At 44.8% G+C, this 18,858-nt stretch overlaps 2 protein-coding genes across 4 annotated transcripts in view; one reads left to right on the plus strand and one right to left on the minus strand.

The window, feature by feature from the left end:
• Nucleotides 1–797: 797 nt before the first annotated feature.
• GORASP1 (golgi reassembly stacking protein 1) lies at nucleotides 798–17,053 on the minus strand. Its single transcript, XM_083579929.1, has 9 exons — nucleotides 16,915–17,053; nucleotides 11,092–11,172; nucleotides 8,921–9,124; nucleotides 8,211–8,297; nucleotides 6,884–7,014; nucleotides 5,289–5,433; nucleotides 4,700–4,835; nucleotides 3,274–3,423; nucleotides 798–2,234 (listed from the first exon to the last, which is right to left on the minus strand). Exons 1-9 carry the CDS (start codon nucleotides 16,975–16,977, stop codon nucleotides 1,969–1,971), a joined length of 1,263 nt encoding a protein of 420 aa, XP_083436055.1. The 5' UTR covers nucleotides 16,978–17,053; the 3' UTR covers nucleotides 798–1,968.
• A 162-nt stretch (nucleotides 17,054–17,215) lies between these two features.
• TTC21A (tetratricopeptide repeat domain 21A) overlaps nucleotides 17,216–18,858 on the plus strand; it is a 29,432-nt gene continuing 27,789 nt past the window's right edge. For 2 of the 3 annotated variants that reach the window (XM_083579264.1, XM_083579265.1), the window contains exons 1-2: nucleotides 17,301–17,448; nucleotides 18,503–18,632. In XM_083579264.1, coding sequence (XP_083435390.1) covers nucleotides 17,422–17,448; nucleotides 18,503–18,632 — 157 coding nt within the window. In that variant the 5' untranslated portion in view covers nucleotides 17,301–17,421. The other variant, XM_083579266.1, reaches the window with a different exon arrangement.

Here is an 18,858-nt window from a genome sequence, read left to right on the forward strand (position 1 = left end):
TTCTGGACCCGACACCTCCCAAGTGACAGTTGGTGGCGGAAGGCTATTGGATACATAGATTTGAGGATCAACCTCCCCTCCCCTAATTTTCCTATCTCCTTCTCCTAAGCCCATACCAGGGTTTCTTCTCGTTCTCCATCTGTGCTACCCTTATACAGCAACCATTAGGGCCTCTTGGGACTTCGCCCCAGGGATTTGCTGGCACAGAGTAGTGTGCTACAAGTTGTTTTTTCCTCTCCCTCTTCTATTGCTTATTTTTGACTAGTCGGTTACTTGCTTAAGCACAAATTGAACTGGCAAAGGGTGTACCCTTGCCCACCAGGTATACCTACCTGCTCAAAATTTTGACTGCCTGCCAGTCGAGAGGTGAGCGCACATATTTTTTTTATATATATATATGCCTAGTTCTCCAAGTTCTGAAACCATGAAATATAAGGTGTACAAGATAATCCTGGCTCTAAGGAGTTGTTATTCCTATCCAAACTCTGAATAGAACACTTTGGAAGGTGCTACTGCTGGCTGATGAGTGTGGGTGGGAGTTTGGGCCCTAGGTCACGAGACTGACCTGAAAAGGGTTTGGAATAGATGTATCTCCTTGCCCTGGTCATTTCCCTTGGGGGCGATGACTTTGCACCAACTTAGGTTACAGTGGGTGGGGGGCTTGCTCTGGCTGAGCTACATCAAGACACCTCTTGTGGCAGATCGAGAGTTTGGATTGCACATTATTCTGGGAGCTAGTGAATAATAAGCAGGACCAAAACGGCAACTTAACTTCTGCAGGGAGTACTTTTAACAAGTATTTTCCAAAAATGGTTTATTTTTACTCTTCAATAAACAGAAGCAGAGAATCAAAAACCATTTTGAAATATACCATTCAACACAGCTAGTGTGATATAGAACATCTGTTATTCATACTGAATAAAACTGTGTTCAGAGCTCAGCAGAGGAATCAGCCTCCCTAAAAAGCAACAGTCTCACCATCGGGTACAATCCTACATGATATTAGCTTCTTTGCTCAAGTCAACACATACCTGTCATTAGAACACACTTAATTTGAAAAGAAAAATTAAAATTCAATTATTTTACCATGCATGTATATTTAGAATCGTCACCTTTAATTTGCAGAGGCTCAGAAGAAATATTTCAGCCACATCTAACCCCAAGTATAAAACTATAAGATGCTTACGTTCACCTTGAAACTATTCTTTCAAGAGAGATTTCTAACAAGTAAGGTATCCAACAGGAGAATGAAGTAGCTGTTTAGGTTCATTTCCTACCTCTTTGGCATGTGTATAGTCAAGAGGTCTGCATGCACCTCCCTGTCTCCCAGATAACTTTAATGTGGCATTGACTAGAGGAGGAGGATTGTGGAGGCTATGCCATCCCACCTGCATGTGCCAGGGATGGAGTTAAGAGTACTGTAGCAGCTCTTCTGCAAGGAAGCACTGTAACCTGGATTGCAGCCTTGGAAGTTGAAAACACATTAGCCTCTTCTACATGGGTGCCCAGAGAGAGTCAAATTGTAAAGCGTTATTTGGGAATTTTAAACATTAAATATTTTGACATATAAAATCAAGGTGAACAGCTGTCACAATTAAAATTGAAACCTAGAAAGAGGGCTAAAAGGTTCTGCTAAAATCGAGCCACTGTGTGCTTGCTAGCTGCATTTTTTTAAAAAAACTAAAAGTCTGATGTCTGCCCAAAAGCTAATAGCAAAACTCTTCACACAAAACAGCATTTTTAAAGAACTTATTCCAAGTCAAATTATCAGTGTTATTGCTGAGCAGTAGTTGTAGATGTCGAAACCAATCAGACAATGAAAGGCTGGCTCAAGATCACTGGAAACAGCTTGAATTCTTGCAGTATTACTGTAATATAGCAACACAATGGATGTCACTGGGTATCAAAAGCCTTATTGTCTGGTACCAATGTCCTTACAGCTGATAGCAAGTGCTGTCACTTTTAGCACTAGATCTCTGCAGTTTCTTCTGTCAATTCCTTGGCCTTTTCATCTTCACTGTCAGGTTGTAAAGCTTTGGTCATTTGCGGGCTCTCAGTCCCATCTAAAAGCAGAAGTGTTTCTTGAGCACCACCATCAGCTTTAGATGTTGCATTTACAGAGATATCCACAGGAAGGGATGGCAAAACAGAAACTGAAGGCGCTGCATCTGGCTGAGGAATTGAGCCCTCTGCATAAGATACTGAATCTTCTGAAACTGGAATAGAGGCCTGGTCTGAAAAGCAGAAGTCAAAATCTAATTACAGAAAAAACAATGCCTGTAATTCTCAAAACATGAAGCCCCTGCGGGTGACTAAAGAAAGCAACATGAAATCAGTAACTAAGCTACCATATACTCTCTAGAATTAACTCTGCTAAATTATGAGCAATTGTGTCTTCTTCCATGCTTACCCAACAAACACATCAGATTTTAACTAGCTTATTTAAAATAGGACGGCAGATCAGATTCCGGTAGATTGCTCCGTGACTTACAGTAGATGAGCAAGGTTTTTAACTATAACAACAATTTTCTCAGCTAAATTAGTCTGCTGGAATGAAGAAAGGAACCAGAAGTGTACTTTTGCATGAAACAATACTCACTCAGCTCAGTTAGATCCTGGCACTGAAAACAAATCCCTAGGCTCAGAGGCACCCTTTTTTCTTCTTCTCTAATTCTAACACTGATTTCAACAGGGCTACCCTGAATACACTAATATTTCATATTGTCCTTGGTCTTTATGATGCCAGAAGATTCTTTATTTTTCTAAAAAATTGTTGTCAGTAACTAGAATTTAGTAAGGAGGTATTAAAGCTGATCACACAATCAATATGTTGGTTGTGGATTTGCATACTTCTTACTTAACTTTACTTTCTCATGATAAACACTTCAAACTTTCATATCTGAGCAAAAAGCAGACTAAAAATTACCAAGTTTTACTAAGACCCATGTACAGTCATACCTCGGGTTGCACGTTTTCAGGTTGCGGACCGCGCAGAACCCGGAAGTACCGGAACGGGTTACTTCTGGGTTTCGGCACATGCACAGAAGCACAAAATGACATCATGCGCAGAAGTGCTGAATCGCGTCATGCACGTGCACAGACGCAGCGCTTCAGGCTGTGAACGCTGCGGGTTGCAAACATGCCTCCTGCATGGATCACGTTCGCAACTAGAGGTATGACTGTAGAAAATGCTGCAATCTTTTGCGTTTAATTTAAACACAAACATTTACAGTAAATGATGTTTGTGTTTGAATTACCAAAGTGCTTGCTTACCAAAGTGTGAATCAATTCCGTTGTTAGATACCAAGCTATCAGTTGCTGCAACAGTGTCTGGCAAGTTGAAAGAAGCAGAGGAAGGCACCTTGACTGTTTTCACTAAGTCAATTAATTCAGGAAAAGAAGCTCCAGACATATCTATAAAACCTGGAAAGCAATGGGGAAGAGAGAAAAGTACAGCCAATAATTTACAAGAGAAATAAATTGTTTAAAGGTGAAATTTCTTTCCTGTTCCTAGCTACTAACAAAATGACTTGTAACTTAGAATGCGAATGCCATCAAGAGACTTCTGCTTACCCCTCTGTTAGCCATGAACAGCCTGATACAAATATGCTGAAATCAGTGTAAGGTGTTATCTGACCCTTCTGGAATTACGGCATGAAGTCATTCTTACTTTGACAAGTGCCTTGGCAAAGGTATTCCTAACCCACCACACCCATCTCTGTTCGTAGGTGTCAGGGGTTCAGGAGCAGAGGGAACGGATGGCGAGGAATCGGAAGGAGAGGTTAGCGATGATAGCCGTCCGAGATCTCTAAGTCTGTCCAGCGAATCGGAGGATTCACAGAAAGGGGCTCCCGTGGGCAGAGCTGGGGGGTTACCAAGAGGGGCACCCCAGGAAGAAGGGACCAGAGGGGATTCAGAGAGCAGCAGCTGGAAATCCGGACCAGCTACTCCACCAGAGAGCAGCAGGGGGGAGGAGTTCCAGGCACCAGCGACAGGCAGCTCTCCGGCAGCAGCCACGCCTGCGTCAGAGAGCGAGGAAACGGTAGAGAGGAGGGTCGGAGACAGCGCGCGCGCGCCAAGTTCAAATGTACCAGAGGGAGGCGCAATGAGCAGCCCGGAAAGGGAGCCAGGTCCTAAAGCCCGCCGAAGGGAGGGGGAGGAATCCGAAGGGTCCGCATCCGAGGCATCCAGGAAGGAAGGAACCCCGGGGGGTGGTAGGACCCAGAGGCGAAAGGAGAGACGCAAAAGGTGGAGCAAGGCTAGGGTCTTGAACTGGTGTACAGGAGGCGGAGATTCAGATGGGACTTCGCCGATCTAGGGAATAGACGTAGAGACGCACGCTAAGATGTGGAAATGGAAATTATACTTCAATAAAGACTTTATTCCGTTCTACCGGCTAGCGTTGGTCCTTTGTGAGCCGGGACCTAGAGGCAGTCTCTGACAGTAGGTTTATGACTCAAGGGGTGGTAGGTGAGGTTCTGAAGGATCCTGTCACTGCAGGAATTGGACAGCACCACGGTCGAGTTAGTATTCCCATCAGTGCCCTACATTGTTCCTCTCCCCATGAGCAGACTACAATCTGCAAAGTCATAGTCAACACAGCTCTTCTTCATTGCAAAATTTCTGCACATGTGAACCTGAATATAAAAACCAGCCACCCAGCTTTTATGCTCTAAAGGTCAACAGGTGAACAGATTACCTGGATCCATGACTCTCTGCACAGGAGGAGGAGGCTGAAGAGAATTTTCTACTGAATACATATTTACACTTTGATCTGTGCTGTACTCTAAGCTTGCAGGTTCTTCGCTTTGGGAGTTTGGTGCTAACAAAGGAGCCTGAAATAATTTATAAAACAGAAAGAGTTGCATGCTCCAGAACAAGGAACACATTCATTATCACTAAGCAAAGCAACTACAAAGTGGGCAGATGACACGACCTCATTAGAGGGCCAGAGGCTTATATTATAACCTCAACCTGGGCAGAGTTTCTAAGGGGGAAAGGCTGCATTCCCCTCTGACTCAGAAGTGCAATGCAAGCCAATCAGTCCAGAAAACCCTACACAATGGTGTCCACAGATGCTCAAGAAGAATGTAACCTAGCTTCCAGGCAGGTAAGTGGGACACGTCATGGCCCTCTGGAGGAAGGAACAAAAGGGAGTAGGTGGAGAGACGGTATGTGAGCTGCCCATAATTCCTGGGAGTATTACAGCAGCTGAGCCCTGTCCTTTGCATATTAAAAATAGCAGCACCCACAAACACTGCAGTCATCTTTCACTGTGAAATGCCTACCTCTGTATAGCCATTGGTTGGTGGTTCAGGAGGTGTGTCTCCCAAGGGCAAAGGAGAAGGAGGACCAGCTTCTGCCTTTTTCTTTGGTATAGAAGGCTGTGTTGGAATTCTGTGCAAATAGCCATATCCAATGCCGCACCCTAAACTGCACAAGAAGGTAAATAAAAGAAAAAGAAAGAAGCTTGCACCCTTGAAAAGTTTGTTTTCAAAGTAATTGATAAAAGCCCATTTGACTCAGATCACGAGTAAAAGTCTATCTCTCTAAACTGGAGTGTGCAGCCCTCCTTGGTCCCTCTAACTTTGGGGCAGAGACAAGTCTTAAGGCTATAAGTGATGTATATTAGTTACGAAGCTTCCAGTCGCACTTGCCCCCAGGAAGCAGAGCAGCTTGCTTTCCTCCACTTTTCCCTCAGCACAAATAAATACCCTGGCACCAAAGAGACCTAGGCATTGCGGGGAGGCACTGTGTCTGGTAAGCAGTCACACCAGACCTCAGCAGCCTGAGGATTTTTTGTTAAGGTTTTAGGGTGTCAAAAGGGAAAAGGCAGAATGCTGCACGAAAGAAACATTTCAAGTCTCTTTAGCCTAATGCAGCAACCAATAAAGGTGCTGTTTACCTTGGGAAATTGGAATCAAGTGTTAAAATTACTGCCAGATTTCCCCAACTCCCTTGTGTGATGACAAACTTCCCTCAGCTCGTGTGCTGCAGTAACCTAGGAAATGAAAGTTGAATAAACTGGAATTATTTATAAAGGGTCAGGCTGCCCCTTGGTCATTCACAGAGGACTAAAATACATATTCATGAATCGAGTCCCCTACTTACTGAAGCCTGAATGCCAACAGGATAGGAAAAGGAGACAGTCTGCCCTAAACTTGCAGGAAAATACAGGTTGGCAAGGGGGTAGAAACTCCAAAATCCAGCACATGCACACTTCCTCTTGGCTCTTAGCTCAAAAGCAGGGACTGGGGTGGGTGGGGGACTATTAGGGGCAGCTTCCCCCACCTAGTTCATACACACCTGTATTTCACAAAAGGTCCCTTCACACTGCTTGAGGCTCAGTATCAATTAATGTGAATTAGCTCACACCTGAACCACATGCAAGGGACCATAACGAAATATGGCAGCTAGGATCAGGGGCTGGGTGCAGTTGCCAAGACCAGTAGAGAAAATATGGCCCCTCGGTTGCACGCTTTTATCACTGGTCTATTTCTGAACTGCCACCCCACCTCTTATTGGAGCACCACCACCACCTCAGATTTTGTTTCTAGGCTGTCTGCTACCCTTCCTCTGCTCCATCCCTGGCACATCAACACACACCTTGGACCCTCATCTGTCTTTTACATTGCATTAAAATGCAAAGAAGGTAAACCTTCAGTGAGAACTGCTGCTTCTGTGTTGTGCTGGTGCCAAGGCAAGTGCTCAACAGTGATAACACGAAACACAGGAACTGTAATGGCTTTCTAGGGTGCATAATTCTCCCCCACTGTGGATCTCATGGGGCTAAACATCTTCACAGCAATGTACAGGAAAGCATACTGTGATAAGTAAACCTTGACCTCATTTACAGACTATCCTGTCACTCACAAATCCATACCTTCCTTCTCCACCCCAGGCACCATTGGGGGTTACAAAAACCTCTCGGCAGGAATCAGCTTCTGTGTTATAGACCATCAGTTTCAACGGCTTCCCCTCATGGGTTTCAATCAATGAGAAAAAATCTTCGGACTGAGAGAAAAAGAAGACTTGTCATCAACCCAACAGCTGCACTCTAGAACATCTCCCTGCCTGCCATTACGTGATTTCCAGGCGCCCTGTTGCTGTGTAGGACAAAAAATGACTGACTAGAATTAGCAGCATGTTCTTTGGACATCCCTCTCACAAGGTGTCCTATAGGTAGCTGCCAAAGTACAAAGCAGCAGGAAACAGGTCATTGCATTAATCTGCCAAACTTCCATGTGCTATGGACAGGGCAGAACAGAGGACAAGATACGAAGCAGTTAAAGCCAGAATGGTGAATCTGTGGCCCTTCATTTGTTGCTGGACTACAATTCTTATCCCAGACCACTGACCATGCAAGTTAGGATTGATGGTAGTTGGAGTTCAACATCTAGAGGGCCACAGGTTCCACCATTACTGCTGCATAGGGCAGGATGGTTTGACACCGCAAGTGCAAATGCAGGAGGGGGAAGCAGGTGCTTGGGCAGGAATGGATGTAACTCCTTATAGGACTGTTGGGTTTTAAACCTCACCGCTACTGCCATCAATCCTCTGTGCTAAACAACTTTAGCTCAGCAGTGCAGAAATCCCCAGCCCAAGGGCCTAATTCAGTGTGCCAGGTCATTTCAGCCAAGCCATGCTGTCACCCGACGTCAAGTGCAAGACAGACAAAGCCAAATTCAAATGGGAGGATTTGTAATAAACTCTGAACTCTTCCTTTGCAATCTCAACTTGAATTCAGTGCTTTTTCGATTTGGCTCCTCTTTTCCCTTGCTGCCCTCCCAGCCCCAACCATCTTTCAAAACGGCATGTGGAGTTGGGCCAATTCTCCACCCTGAGTTTAACTGAAATATCTGTAGAGAGGGATCCCAACTTTTCTTCACTTTATTTCTGCATTCAGCTTTCCCAGCCCTTGAGAACAAGATTGGTTGAATAGTTAAAGACAGCTACACAATTTGCACAGAGAAATTTATATCTAGTCCCAAAGCAAAGACTGGGAAGGAGACTGCATGTGTAGAATAGATTAAGTCTGGGGAATACTTGCTGCAATGATCATAGTGCAATTATAGGCATATCTACTCTGAAACTGAATTAAATGGGGCTTTCTCCCAGGTAAGTGGCTATGAGATTGCAGCAGCAATCACTGAAAACTGTCTAGCCCCACCCCCCATTCAGCCAATGGTGCAACTGATGACTCACTTTACCTCCTGCAGTATCTGATCCGATCCAACAATATAATCAGTGTGCGGCTTCAGGCCAGCCAGCGCTGCTGGGGAAGCCGGTTCCACATCCTAGAGAGACATTGATCAGTTATGCCTAGTCAACAAATCAAGCAGCAAAAAGCCTATATCCAGTGGTTTGCAAACAATGTTCCCAGAAACCCTTGCAAGCTCATCCTCAATAAGAGATAACAGCAGACTAATTCCAGGAAAGTTGTCCACTGTTACCAGACACACCCAGCATGGCAGAGGTGAGTGCATGCTAGGAAAACACTTTTTCGTGGGGAAGGGGAAAATGGGCACCATCTGGTGCACCTTAGAACGCTCTGCAATGTGCAGTCAAGCCAATGTGGAAGTGTTTCCCTGCAGGAGAGGAAGTTTGACAAACGATGCCTTTATTCAAAAAATATCATCATGAAAGGGGAGGGGGACGAAGAAAATAAGCCCCGAGCTGACCATCTCAAAATCTGCTCACCAGAGGGGTTCCCATGATAGTTTGTTGCAGCAAAAACAGCAAAGGGTCTTGTGGCACCTTAAAGGCTAACACTATATTTTGCAATAAAACTGGTTAGTCTTTAAGGTGCCACAAAAACTCTTTGCTGAAGGATTCTTTCTTGGGATAAAACAAACCCTAAATTCAAAGTGACAGAGTAAGGAAGTATAGTAAAAATGCACAACCATCTTTTCCTACTTACCAGCACATGCCACACATGCTCATTGGCTCTTTGGAAGCTACAGAACCTCACGCTGGCTCCCAGGAGTCCCTGCCCTCCCCACATGTTGCTGGGGACCACCTCCACTTCACGCACTTTCATCGTCTTAATGTTGTACACCTCCAGTTTCACAGCCTTCTCAACATTGGCTTTCAGCAAATCTTTTAAGATGTCCCCTTCTTTGTTCTCAAAAAAAGAAAGGAAGGAAAGGAAATATAAGAGGTTTGTTTCTGGACAGTAGCCAACAGACTGCTAGGCCACCGCCAACAACAACAACAAAATATATTTATAATTTGTTTTTAATGATTTAATGATTTTTAAATTAATTATTGTTAATTATTATTAATGGTTATTATTGATTAATTTTGACCAAACTGCAGGAGGCAGTGGAAGACAGGAGTGCCTGGCGTGCTCTGGTCCATGGGGTCACGAAGAGTCGGACACGACTAAACACAACAATAAGTTTCCCCAGCCACACTGGGTGGCTCCCAGCAGAATAGCAAAATCACTATAAAACATCAAACATTCAAAACTTCCCTAAACAGGGCTGAAACCAGTTTAAAGATTCACAGAGGCTATGTGGAAGGGCAGGCCAGCAGCTGCAGAAATTGAGGTTGAAGTATCAACTTGCCTTCCATAAAGTGGATATTTCCTAATACCTTATGGAACTGACAGCCACAAGATGTGCTATGGCCACTAACTTAAGATGAATTTATTTTATTAATTCATTAAACATATCTCCTGCCTGCTTTTCCAAGAGAATGCACTGGAGGAGAACAGCAATAAAAATAAATTCAGCACTTCTTGAGGCAATAAATTCTGTTAAGTTTAATTTTAAAAGAACAGCCCCAACTGAAAACAGAGGTCCCATATAGCTAAGGCAATTTACCAGTACCTCTGAATACCAGGTTCTGGGGATCACAACAGGAGGAGGGCTGTGGCCTATATGACCCATTTGTGAGCTTTTAGTCATGCAGTGTTTAGGACATTTAACAATAGAGGTACTTATTTCAAAGCAAATCCCTCTGAAATAAACAGGAGTTGCTTCTAATCAAGCATGATTAGGTCATAAAAGAAATGTGCAAAAAAATAAACGCCACCATTTGCCATGCCTTTATCCAATGAAACGAAGTATATTTGGTAGCCATAATATATGTGGGCCAAGAAGCTTCAAACATGTTAATTATTTACTGGGTGATATTTGAACAAGTGCTGAAAACTAGTTTTGTGACGTGACAACAGGTCAACACCCTCCTTCCCTTCCCTCCAAAGCGCAACACACCCACCAGCTCTGATGAACAAGAGATGTTTGCAGCACAAACAGATCCCAACTTGAGCAAGTGTACCCAGCCATTTACTAGAGGAGAAGTTGGGGCATATCTGATATAGGGAGAAATCTCCTTTCCAGACCCCAATATGGCCTGTCCGTTACATCCACGATCAGAACTTCCAAGACAAACAGACATATGTAAAGGATGGAATTCTGCTACTTGAACAGATTTTTTTTTAAAGACACCTATTCACAGAACCACCCTTAATCTCATGCAAACTCAGAAGCACAAGTTGGTAAAAAACCTGAAACCTTTGTTCATACAGGACACTCACAGCCAGCCATTTCAGATGCTTCCATGGCCATCAGTGGGAAGGACCTGCTTGCAAGTTCACGCTCTGCCATTCTGAGTCACAGGTACTATGACCAACCAAGCCCTGCTTAGGGGCAGCCTCCCTTATGATTCAACTTCCAAGCAGATGAACCTACAACAGTGTACGGTCCTTCTATGTTTTTCAGAAGGGAAACATGAGCAGCTGGACAGAACCACAGCCCAGATCTCCCAAGTGGGTCTTTGCCTATCCGGCAGTTATACTTGCTGACTCCTAGTTTTCATTTCTTACGGTAATTCATTAGTTCCACTTATGCACCAGCTTTCTTCCACTACAGAGTTCAAGGCAACATACATGCTATCATTTTGGGGGGGGGGCAGAAATCTGTCATCCAAGCACTGAGCAGATCTACTTAGCTTCAGAAAAGTGGCAGCTTCATGTACCTTCAGGTCATGCTTTTGGATGCACTTATTTATAGCACACCAGCAACATACTTACCTGCTAGAGCTCAGCATTAAAAAAAACCCAGTGACTTTTGTTAAGCTACTTACCAGTCTGGTGTGTCCTATTGTGAGGATGAAATCAAAGAATGGCTCCAGTCCAGCTTGCTGAGCAGGGGAGTTTTCCTGAACCTGAAAAATGGCAGAGTTTTACATATAGATGAACCAAATGAAAAAAATGTCAGTGTAAGGACACGTCTTCTAAATTATGTAATGCAAAAAGTATTCATACCAAGCATGCTTATGAGCTGACAATAAGAGACTTGTCTTTCGGCAGTTGGGAGAGGTTATACTGGCCTAGAGCAAAAAGAAAATACCACAGCCAACCATCCTAACAAACATGATAGATGTATTGCTCAGAACCCCTCTCCTCCCTAGCCAAACAGAAGCCAAAAGGAACTTTGAAAGGCAGACATGCGGTCCATCTAGCTTAGTATCGTCTACACTGATGGTCAGTGGCTCCACGGAGTGTCAGGCAGGAGTCTCTCCCAGCGCTACCTGGAGCTGCTGGGAATTGAAACTGGTCTCCACCCCTCAGTTACATCACTTCCCAAAATAACACATGCATCTAAGAGATGCAGTTTCACAACAATCAAAGAGGAAACCCGTGGAAGACAAAGTGCACAGCACAGAGATAGTACTATGCAGTGCAAGTCACAGGGAGAAACTTTTAAGCTCTTCCTTCAAAGACGAGACCAGGTATAAGCTGTGTACAAAACACCAACTGTGAAATACCAATCTGCTGCTGCCTCCATGCTTGATATGCTTTCAAGCTCTGCAGGCAAAGTTGGGAGCACCGGACTGGTCTACCTCACAATTCAATTTTATCTAAATAAGTCTTTTGTTGCACAGATGGGCTGGGCAGACATTACAAAGAAATGCACGGTCCACCTATTTCCAACGGCAACCAGGAAATACCAATATATATTGCACCCACAGGAAGCACAGTGTGGCTTACACAAGGGATCCCAACTAATTTCTCAGCCAGACACCAACTGTCAAGTAGAAAGACGTGCTTAGCTTTAACAATAAAACAATGTAGTTCTTGTGCTCTCGAGATTATGCACCTACAATCAGAAGCTGTTTGTGGTAGGTTTACTGAATGGCAACGTGTACAAATGTGATTTGCTAAGACTGTGTAAGAACCAGAAAAAAACTGCAAGCATAGCTAAGCACTACAGAGGCTGGATCCAGCTGCACATAAGTTAGTTGCACTTAATTCTCGTTAAAACCAACGGACTTAAGCCACAACCAACCCATCACATTGATTTTAATAAGGCCTATGTGCAATTAATGTGGCCCAACCCATTCTATTATATGTATTTATATCTCATTTTTCTATGTTAAACATTCATTCAAACTGGCTTACAAATTTTGTTTTAAGATATAGTGAATGGTAAGGGAAGCATCAGAATGTACCATTTTGAAATAGTAAAAGCACCTGGAAGGCAAGACATACAGTGCTTCCAAACAGGGACTTAATATTGCAAATGAGCAGTGGAGAGATATTCCAAATGGCTTGTTGGCAACAAAGGGTTTTTTTAATACAATATTTTCTCTGTGTATTTTGTGCAGTTTGATATCAACCATGTGTAGATACTGCAAAACAAAAAAGAAAACTTGCATGCATAAGGAGCACTAATCCCACAATAAACACCACATTTAAAGATTAAGAATGGCCACTGAAGCAACATTGTTTTCAGCTGACTTTTAAAAAACATAGGGGCAAGGCTTAGCTCCTTTGGGAATATACATTCTGTTAGAATTATGCAGTGCACATCTGCATGAAGTTATTTTTAACAGTTTATTTTTCTCCACAGCTCTTGGTTTCCAAAGGAACCAAAGATTTTTAAACACAAACGGAAGAGGAAAGAGCATCATAACTGGATAGTCAGGCTATGTGCCAAGGAGTGTCACAGGGCAAAAATAAACAACTATGGGCGAGAGTGCTGGACAAGGAAATAGCACTTCATCCCTTAACCAGTGGAAGCATTTTCCTATTCCCCCATATGTGCCTGAGCCCCATTTTTGTTTAAGGTTCCCTCCCCAAACAAAAAAATGTAAGAACTGGTTTAAGGATTACTGAAAGCTTCTGTTCTCAGTGTGCCATGTTCTGCAACAGAAAACAGATTCCACAAGACTTTGAACAGCATATGCACAGCCCTGGGGAGAGACCTTATTTACACAGCTCTCCCTGAAAAATAAAAATAAAATTGAATGCAGCAGAACATTGTGCAGTCTTAGTTCAGCACTTCTGCACAGAACAGGCAGATCAGAGTGCACCACAGTTCATTCCAAGCTAGACATGTTAACCATACTCTCCCACAGGAACATATTTGAAGTGACAGTGCATACCATTCTAGAACATTCACAGGGCAGGAATACTGAGCAGGTGGAAGGGGAGACCAATCCAGTACAATAATTTCTATACCTTAACATGAATTACCAACTGCACAGGTTGGTAAAAGTGTGCTTCAAATTCACTAGCTGTTACTTTTTAAGCACTAAGCAGCTGAAAGGATCATCTGCACCCATATAAGCCTGCCCTGCCCTTAAGATTGACCACAGAGGCCTTGCTTGCAGACCTGGTGATAAAATCTATCAGGTCTGTGGGTACCAGAGTGAGGGCCTTCTCAGTGGTGGCTCCATCATTACAGAATTCCTACCCATGGGAACTGTACTTGGTTCTCTCAATGTCTGTCTTATAACAGGCTCTGGAAAACCTTATCTGTTTACATCTGCTTTTAACCAATCAATGTCTTGATTTCTGTTATTATTCCCCCTGCCCTTTCATTCTAATGTACTGCTGGTTTTTATATGAAATTTGTATTGTATTATTTTGTTAAATGATGTGAACCACCTTGACAGGGCCCTGATGCCCTGATAATAGTTCCTCTGATGTAGCATTCTAGGCCAGTCAAATGTCTCTGACATCTACAAGCAAAAGCATACCCCTGCTGTGTGTTCTCAGCCTTTGTGAACTTGGAGGTTTCATTTCACTTTTACAGCTGATAACCATTGAGAACTGGTAAACACCTCCCTCCACGAATAAGGATCTTATAACTTCTTTTTAAATGGATGAGGTTTTCATTTAAACAGAAAAACTGTCCATTTGAATACGACCAAAGCTCCCTTTGATCCAGCCCCACCATAACCCAAAACTACAGCATTAAGATGACTTTATGATGAAAATGAATCATGCACAGTGTGGAGAAAGTTTAACAGTTAGCCTTGCTCTCTCACAACCAGTGTTCAAAACTCCCATTGTTCTAGGCACATTTTGCGACAAGGAATTTTATTAGCGCAAGCAGTTTTTGAGCTCTACGGGTGCAGTACTGCGCCTAAGATTTTAGATTAAAACTGCAGAGTGGAAGGAAAGGAGGACCTTTTTCTGCCTCTCCACTTCCAGGCATTCTCTGAGGATTGGAGAAGAGACCCTCTTAAGAATATTTGGTGGGGGGGAAGCAGCGGAAGCATGGCTTTGTTTTTTGCAGTCGTCAGATTAGGACTAGACCATGTGAAAAATGAATGTAAGATTTTAGCTGCAGCTCATTTATTTTCAGCTTTGTATTCTAGTTATAAAAAAAGTGCAGCGACATTCCGTTGTTGCGCCCATAACCTAGGTTTAAGGTGCCACTTAGCTCCTAGCTTTCATATCTCAGTTTCTAACACTTCTCACAACTCAAGATACATCCATCAATTTCTGGAGATAAAAGAACACATTTCTTTTACACAAGACAACATGTGTGGTGCTCGCTTCAGCAGCACAGATACAAGACAACATGTGTGGAATTTACACGGAATTCAAGGAATGCATGGCCATCTTAATTGGGGGATGCTTTAATGTTGCGCTTATCGTATTTTTAGTGCAGGTATTGCATTGCTTTTATTCTGTGAGCCAGAGACCTTTCTTTATGTTATAGGCCAGCCTATAAATAATGGAAATCAGTAAACAATTTCACCACTACAGGAGACAGCTATGGCTGATGACTTTACAGGGGTATTGAGTGGGGGGGAGCACCCAAGAGGATTCATCTGTCAATGGCTACCAATCACAATGGCTACATGAAGCCTCCACCTTAGTAAGCACAGAAAGGAAAAGGAAAATGTAAAGGAAGAAAGGAAGAAAGCAACAGTGGGAGAGGGGTGCCGCCCGCCTGCCCTGCGCTTGTGGGTATCTGGTTGGCCACTGTGAGAAGTCGAATCATAGCTGTCAACTTTCAGATTTCAAAATAAGGGATCAGCAGCCTCACCTGTCCCAGGGACAGTCTACAGGATACATCCGGGATAGCAGTGTGAAGCAGCGCTGAAATAAAGGAATTTCCCGCAAAAAAAGGGAAGACTGACAGCTATGAGTGGAATGCTGGAACCCACGGGCCTCGGAGGGTCTTTTCCAGCAGGATTCCGCTTATGACGCTGGCGCTCAGATAGACTGCCTCTGCGTGCGGATGTTCCACCTGGCCATAACAAACCGCCGACGGAGAAGAAGAAGAAGAGTTTGGATTTGATATCCCGAAGGAGTCTCAAAGCGGCTAACATTCTCCTTTCCCTTCCTCCCCCACAACAAACCCTCTGTGAGGTGAGTGGGGCTGAGAGACTTCAGAGAAGTGTGACTGGCCCAAGGTCACCCAGCAGCTGCATATGGAGGAGCGGGAAATCGAACCTGGCTCACCAGATTACAAGACTACTGCTCTTAACCACTGGCTCTCAGAGGCTTTCTAAGCATACATTACACCTATTCATAAGCACTCCATTAAAAGCTGGCACCAAGGTGATCCCAAAATTTGTGCAAAATCTCATACCCAATACACAACCTGCTCTTAAGAACATAAAGAAGAGCCCTAACGGATCAGGACCAATGGCCCATCTAGTCCAGCGTCCTGTTCTCATGGTAGCGTATGGGGAACCGGCAAGCAGGACCTGAACACAAGGGCATCTCTCCCTTCCTGTGGTTTCCAGAAACTGCTGTTCAAAGGCATTACAGTGGTACCTCGGGTTAAGAACTTAATTCGTTCCGGAGGTCCATTCTTAACCTGAAACTGTTCTTAATCTGAGGTACCACTTTAGCTAATGGGGCCTCCCGCTGCCGCCGCGCTGCCATCATGCGATTTCTGTTCTCATCCTGAAGCAAAGTTCTTAACCCGAGGTACTATTTCTGGCTTAGCGGAGTCTGTAACCTGAAGCGTCTGTAACCCGAGGTACCACTGTACTGCCTCTGACCATGGAAGCAGGCCATAGCCTCCAACATGACTGGTAGCCATTGATGGACATATCTGCCACAAATCTGTTTCTAAAGAATTTGCTCCTGTGTTCAGGACCTCCCTCAGCAATTGTAGAGGTGGAAGGGACCCTGAGGGTCATCCAGTCCAACCCCCTGTGATTCAGGAATCTCAGCTAAAGGATCCATGACAGGTGGCCATCCAAACCTCTGCTTAAAAACCTCCAAGGAAGGAGAGTCCAGAAGAAGAAGAAGAGGAGGAGGAGGAGGAGTTTGAATTTGATATCCCGCTTTATCACTACACGACAGAGTCTCAAAGCGGCTAACATTCTCCTTTCCCTTCCTCCCCCACAACAAACACTCTGTGAGGTGAGTGAGGCTGAGAGACTTCAGAGAAGTGTGACTGGCCCAAGGTCACCCAGCAGCCGCATGTGGAGGAGCGGGGAATCGAACCCGGTTCACCAGATTACGAGTCCACCGCTCTAACCACTACGCCACGCTGCCTCTCCTGCGAGCTCCACGGGGTAAGGCAGTAATACTGAATGACAACAACTGGGAGGAGGAAGGCGAACGCCCCGTCACGAACATAAGCCGGGCTGCGTTTTCCTTCCTCCTCCAGCTGCTTCAGCGACCGCGTCCGGGGAGCTCGCCCTTACCCCGTGCACGTGATATCCCTCGGAGCCCCCGTCGGGGACTTCGGAGCTGGAGCCCAGCCCCATGAGGGCCACCTCAGGAGCTCGGAGGCGACACCGGCGACGCCATCCTCATCCTCCCTCAGCCGCCGCTGCCAAGTTCCAACGCTGCAGCGCCGACTGAGCATGCGCAGGGAGGGCAGGAGGTTGGCGGAGGGACGCAGCTGACCACAGTGCAAGCCGACGCGCTCGCGCTCTATAGGCTGAGGGCGTCCCGCTCCACGTGACGGCCCGCGCGGACAGGCTACCAGTAGTAACCACAGGGAGGCGGGGTCTTCGCGCCTCGAGAAAGATGACGAGGAGGATCGGGAGCTTAGCAACGGGGAGCGGGAAGGGGCGAGGCCGCAGGTAACCACGCACGCCGGGCGGCGGTTGGCTGCTCTAGGTGCTCGTCTTGAGAGGGGAAGGCGGCGCGTGCCGGTGTGGCGGTTGGCGTTTCGAACGTTGCCCAGGCGGTTGCTGTCGGCGGCCATGGCTGACGAAGACCCTCAGGCCCTGGTACTCCCTTCCCCATCCCAAAAGGGAGAGAACCCGCCTCACGGCTTGGCCCCAGTTATTAATTCGTGGGAGGTTTAAACTCCTGCCTTTCCTGTAGGCGGCTCACCAAATGGCTCTGACGCGGACTTTCGCCCGCCCCGACCCCTCCTTTGCTGTGCCTTGCCTACCTCACAGGGTTGTTGTGAAAAGAAAGCGGAGAGGGGGCACTGCGTACACCATGCGCTGCCCTGTATCCATTGTGCTGAGCCTCCCCACCTGAGCGGGGAGAGATTCCAGCGGTCCAAGGGTCTGGGTTCTTTGGCCTGTGGGGCAGCGGAGATTGCGGTGTCTTTATGATACACCGTTTATTGGCACACATATACATTCTGATCCTGCGACAGAAAGGTCTTGCTCCTCCCATAGCCACAACCTTGGATTCAAGCAGAAACCAGCCATGAGACCCCCGAGTATAGGGCGGTGTATTCAATTAGCAACAATAATTAACCAGAAGCTGCAGTTAGTGCGGAATGTTGCACTGCGATTGCTGAAAGGAGTGAGACCTTGCCAGTATATAACATTTGTGCTCGGAGATCTGCATTGGCTGTCAATTTTCTACAGGGTCAGGACTATTAATATATAATGCCCATAATAACTTGAAACCTGTGAGATCACCTTATATTTGCCTTCTCAACCACTACAGTCTGGGGAACTAGCACTGTTACAGGTGCCACATAATACCCATTCCACATCTGCAATAAATCATCATTTTAGTGTGGCTGTACCTACACGTTGGATCTCCCTGCCTATTGATACTGGGCAGGTGCCTTCACTGTACACTTTAGCACATACTAAACATATTTGTTTGGGCAAGCCTGCCCAGTTATCTAGAATGCTGGTGTGTTTTTAGTTTATTGCTGATTTTAATTTTTTGAAAGCTTTAATTGTTTACTAATAATGTTATTGTTTTATTCGTTTTCTAAACTGCTTTGAGGAATTTTACAAAACTGGTATATAATTTTTATGAAATGCATAATAAGCAAGCAAGCAATTATTTTCTCTTTCTCTCCCCCTCAAGGCTAAAATTCTATACTATGCTCAAGAAAAATACTTCAACTATGTTGTTCAAGTGACAAACATTGAACTGGCAAAACATGCTAATGATCCAGTGCTGTTGTTTTTCAAGGGTTTTGGAACATTGCTTCTTGGTAAATATTTTAAATCAATAAACTTTGAAAGTGCATCTTTCTAGAAACAAAATACAATGTAAAAGCCTAATTGAGCTAAATGAGGGGTTTTTTTAATGCATCTGAGTTCTGCATACCGAGGTAACTTGAGAACTGGAAAGTTTTTAAAAAGATGAAACCTGAGCATATCAAAGGCTAGGAAACACTAAGTTTCACATTAGGAACTCACCCCAGACTGAGGTGTGGA

This window comes from Podarcis filfolensis (genome assembly GCF_964270895.1).
Source record: "Podarcis filfolensis genome assembly, chromosome: 12".
NCBI classification, from domain to species: Eukaryota; Metazoa; Chordata; class Lepidosauria; order Squamata; family Lacertidae; genus Podarcis; species Podarcis filfolensis.

Bases quoted from the DNA above. Each gene is read 5' to 3' on its own strand.
- GORASP1 (XM_083579929.1), bottom strand. From the start codon at position 16,977: ATGGGGCTGGGCTCCAGCTCCGAAGTCCCCGACGGGGGCTCCGAGGGA. The intron at 11,173-16,914 runs GTAAGGGCGAGC...GCCATTTTTCAG, and splicing joins AGGGATATCACGTGCACGGG to GTTCAGGAAAACTCCCCTGC. The intron at 8,298-8,920 runs GTAAGTAGGAAA...ATGTCTCTCTAG, and splicing joins AGCATGTGTGGCATGTGCTG to GATGTGGAACCGGCTTCCCC.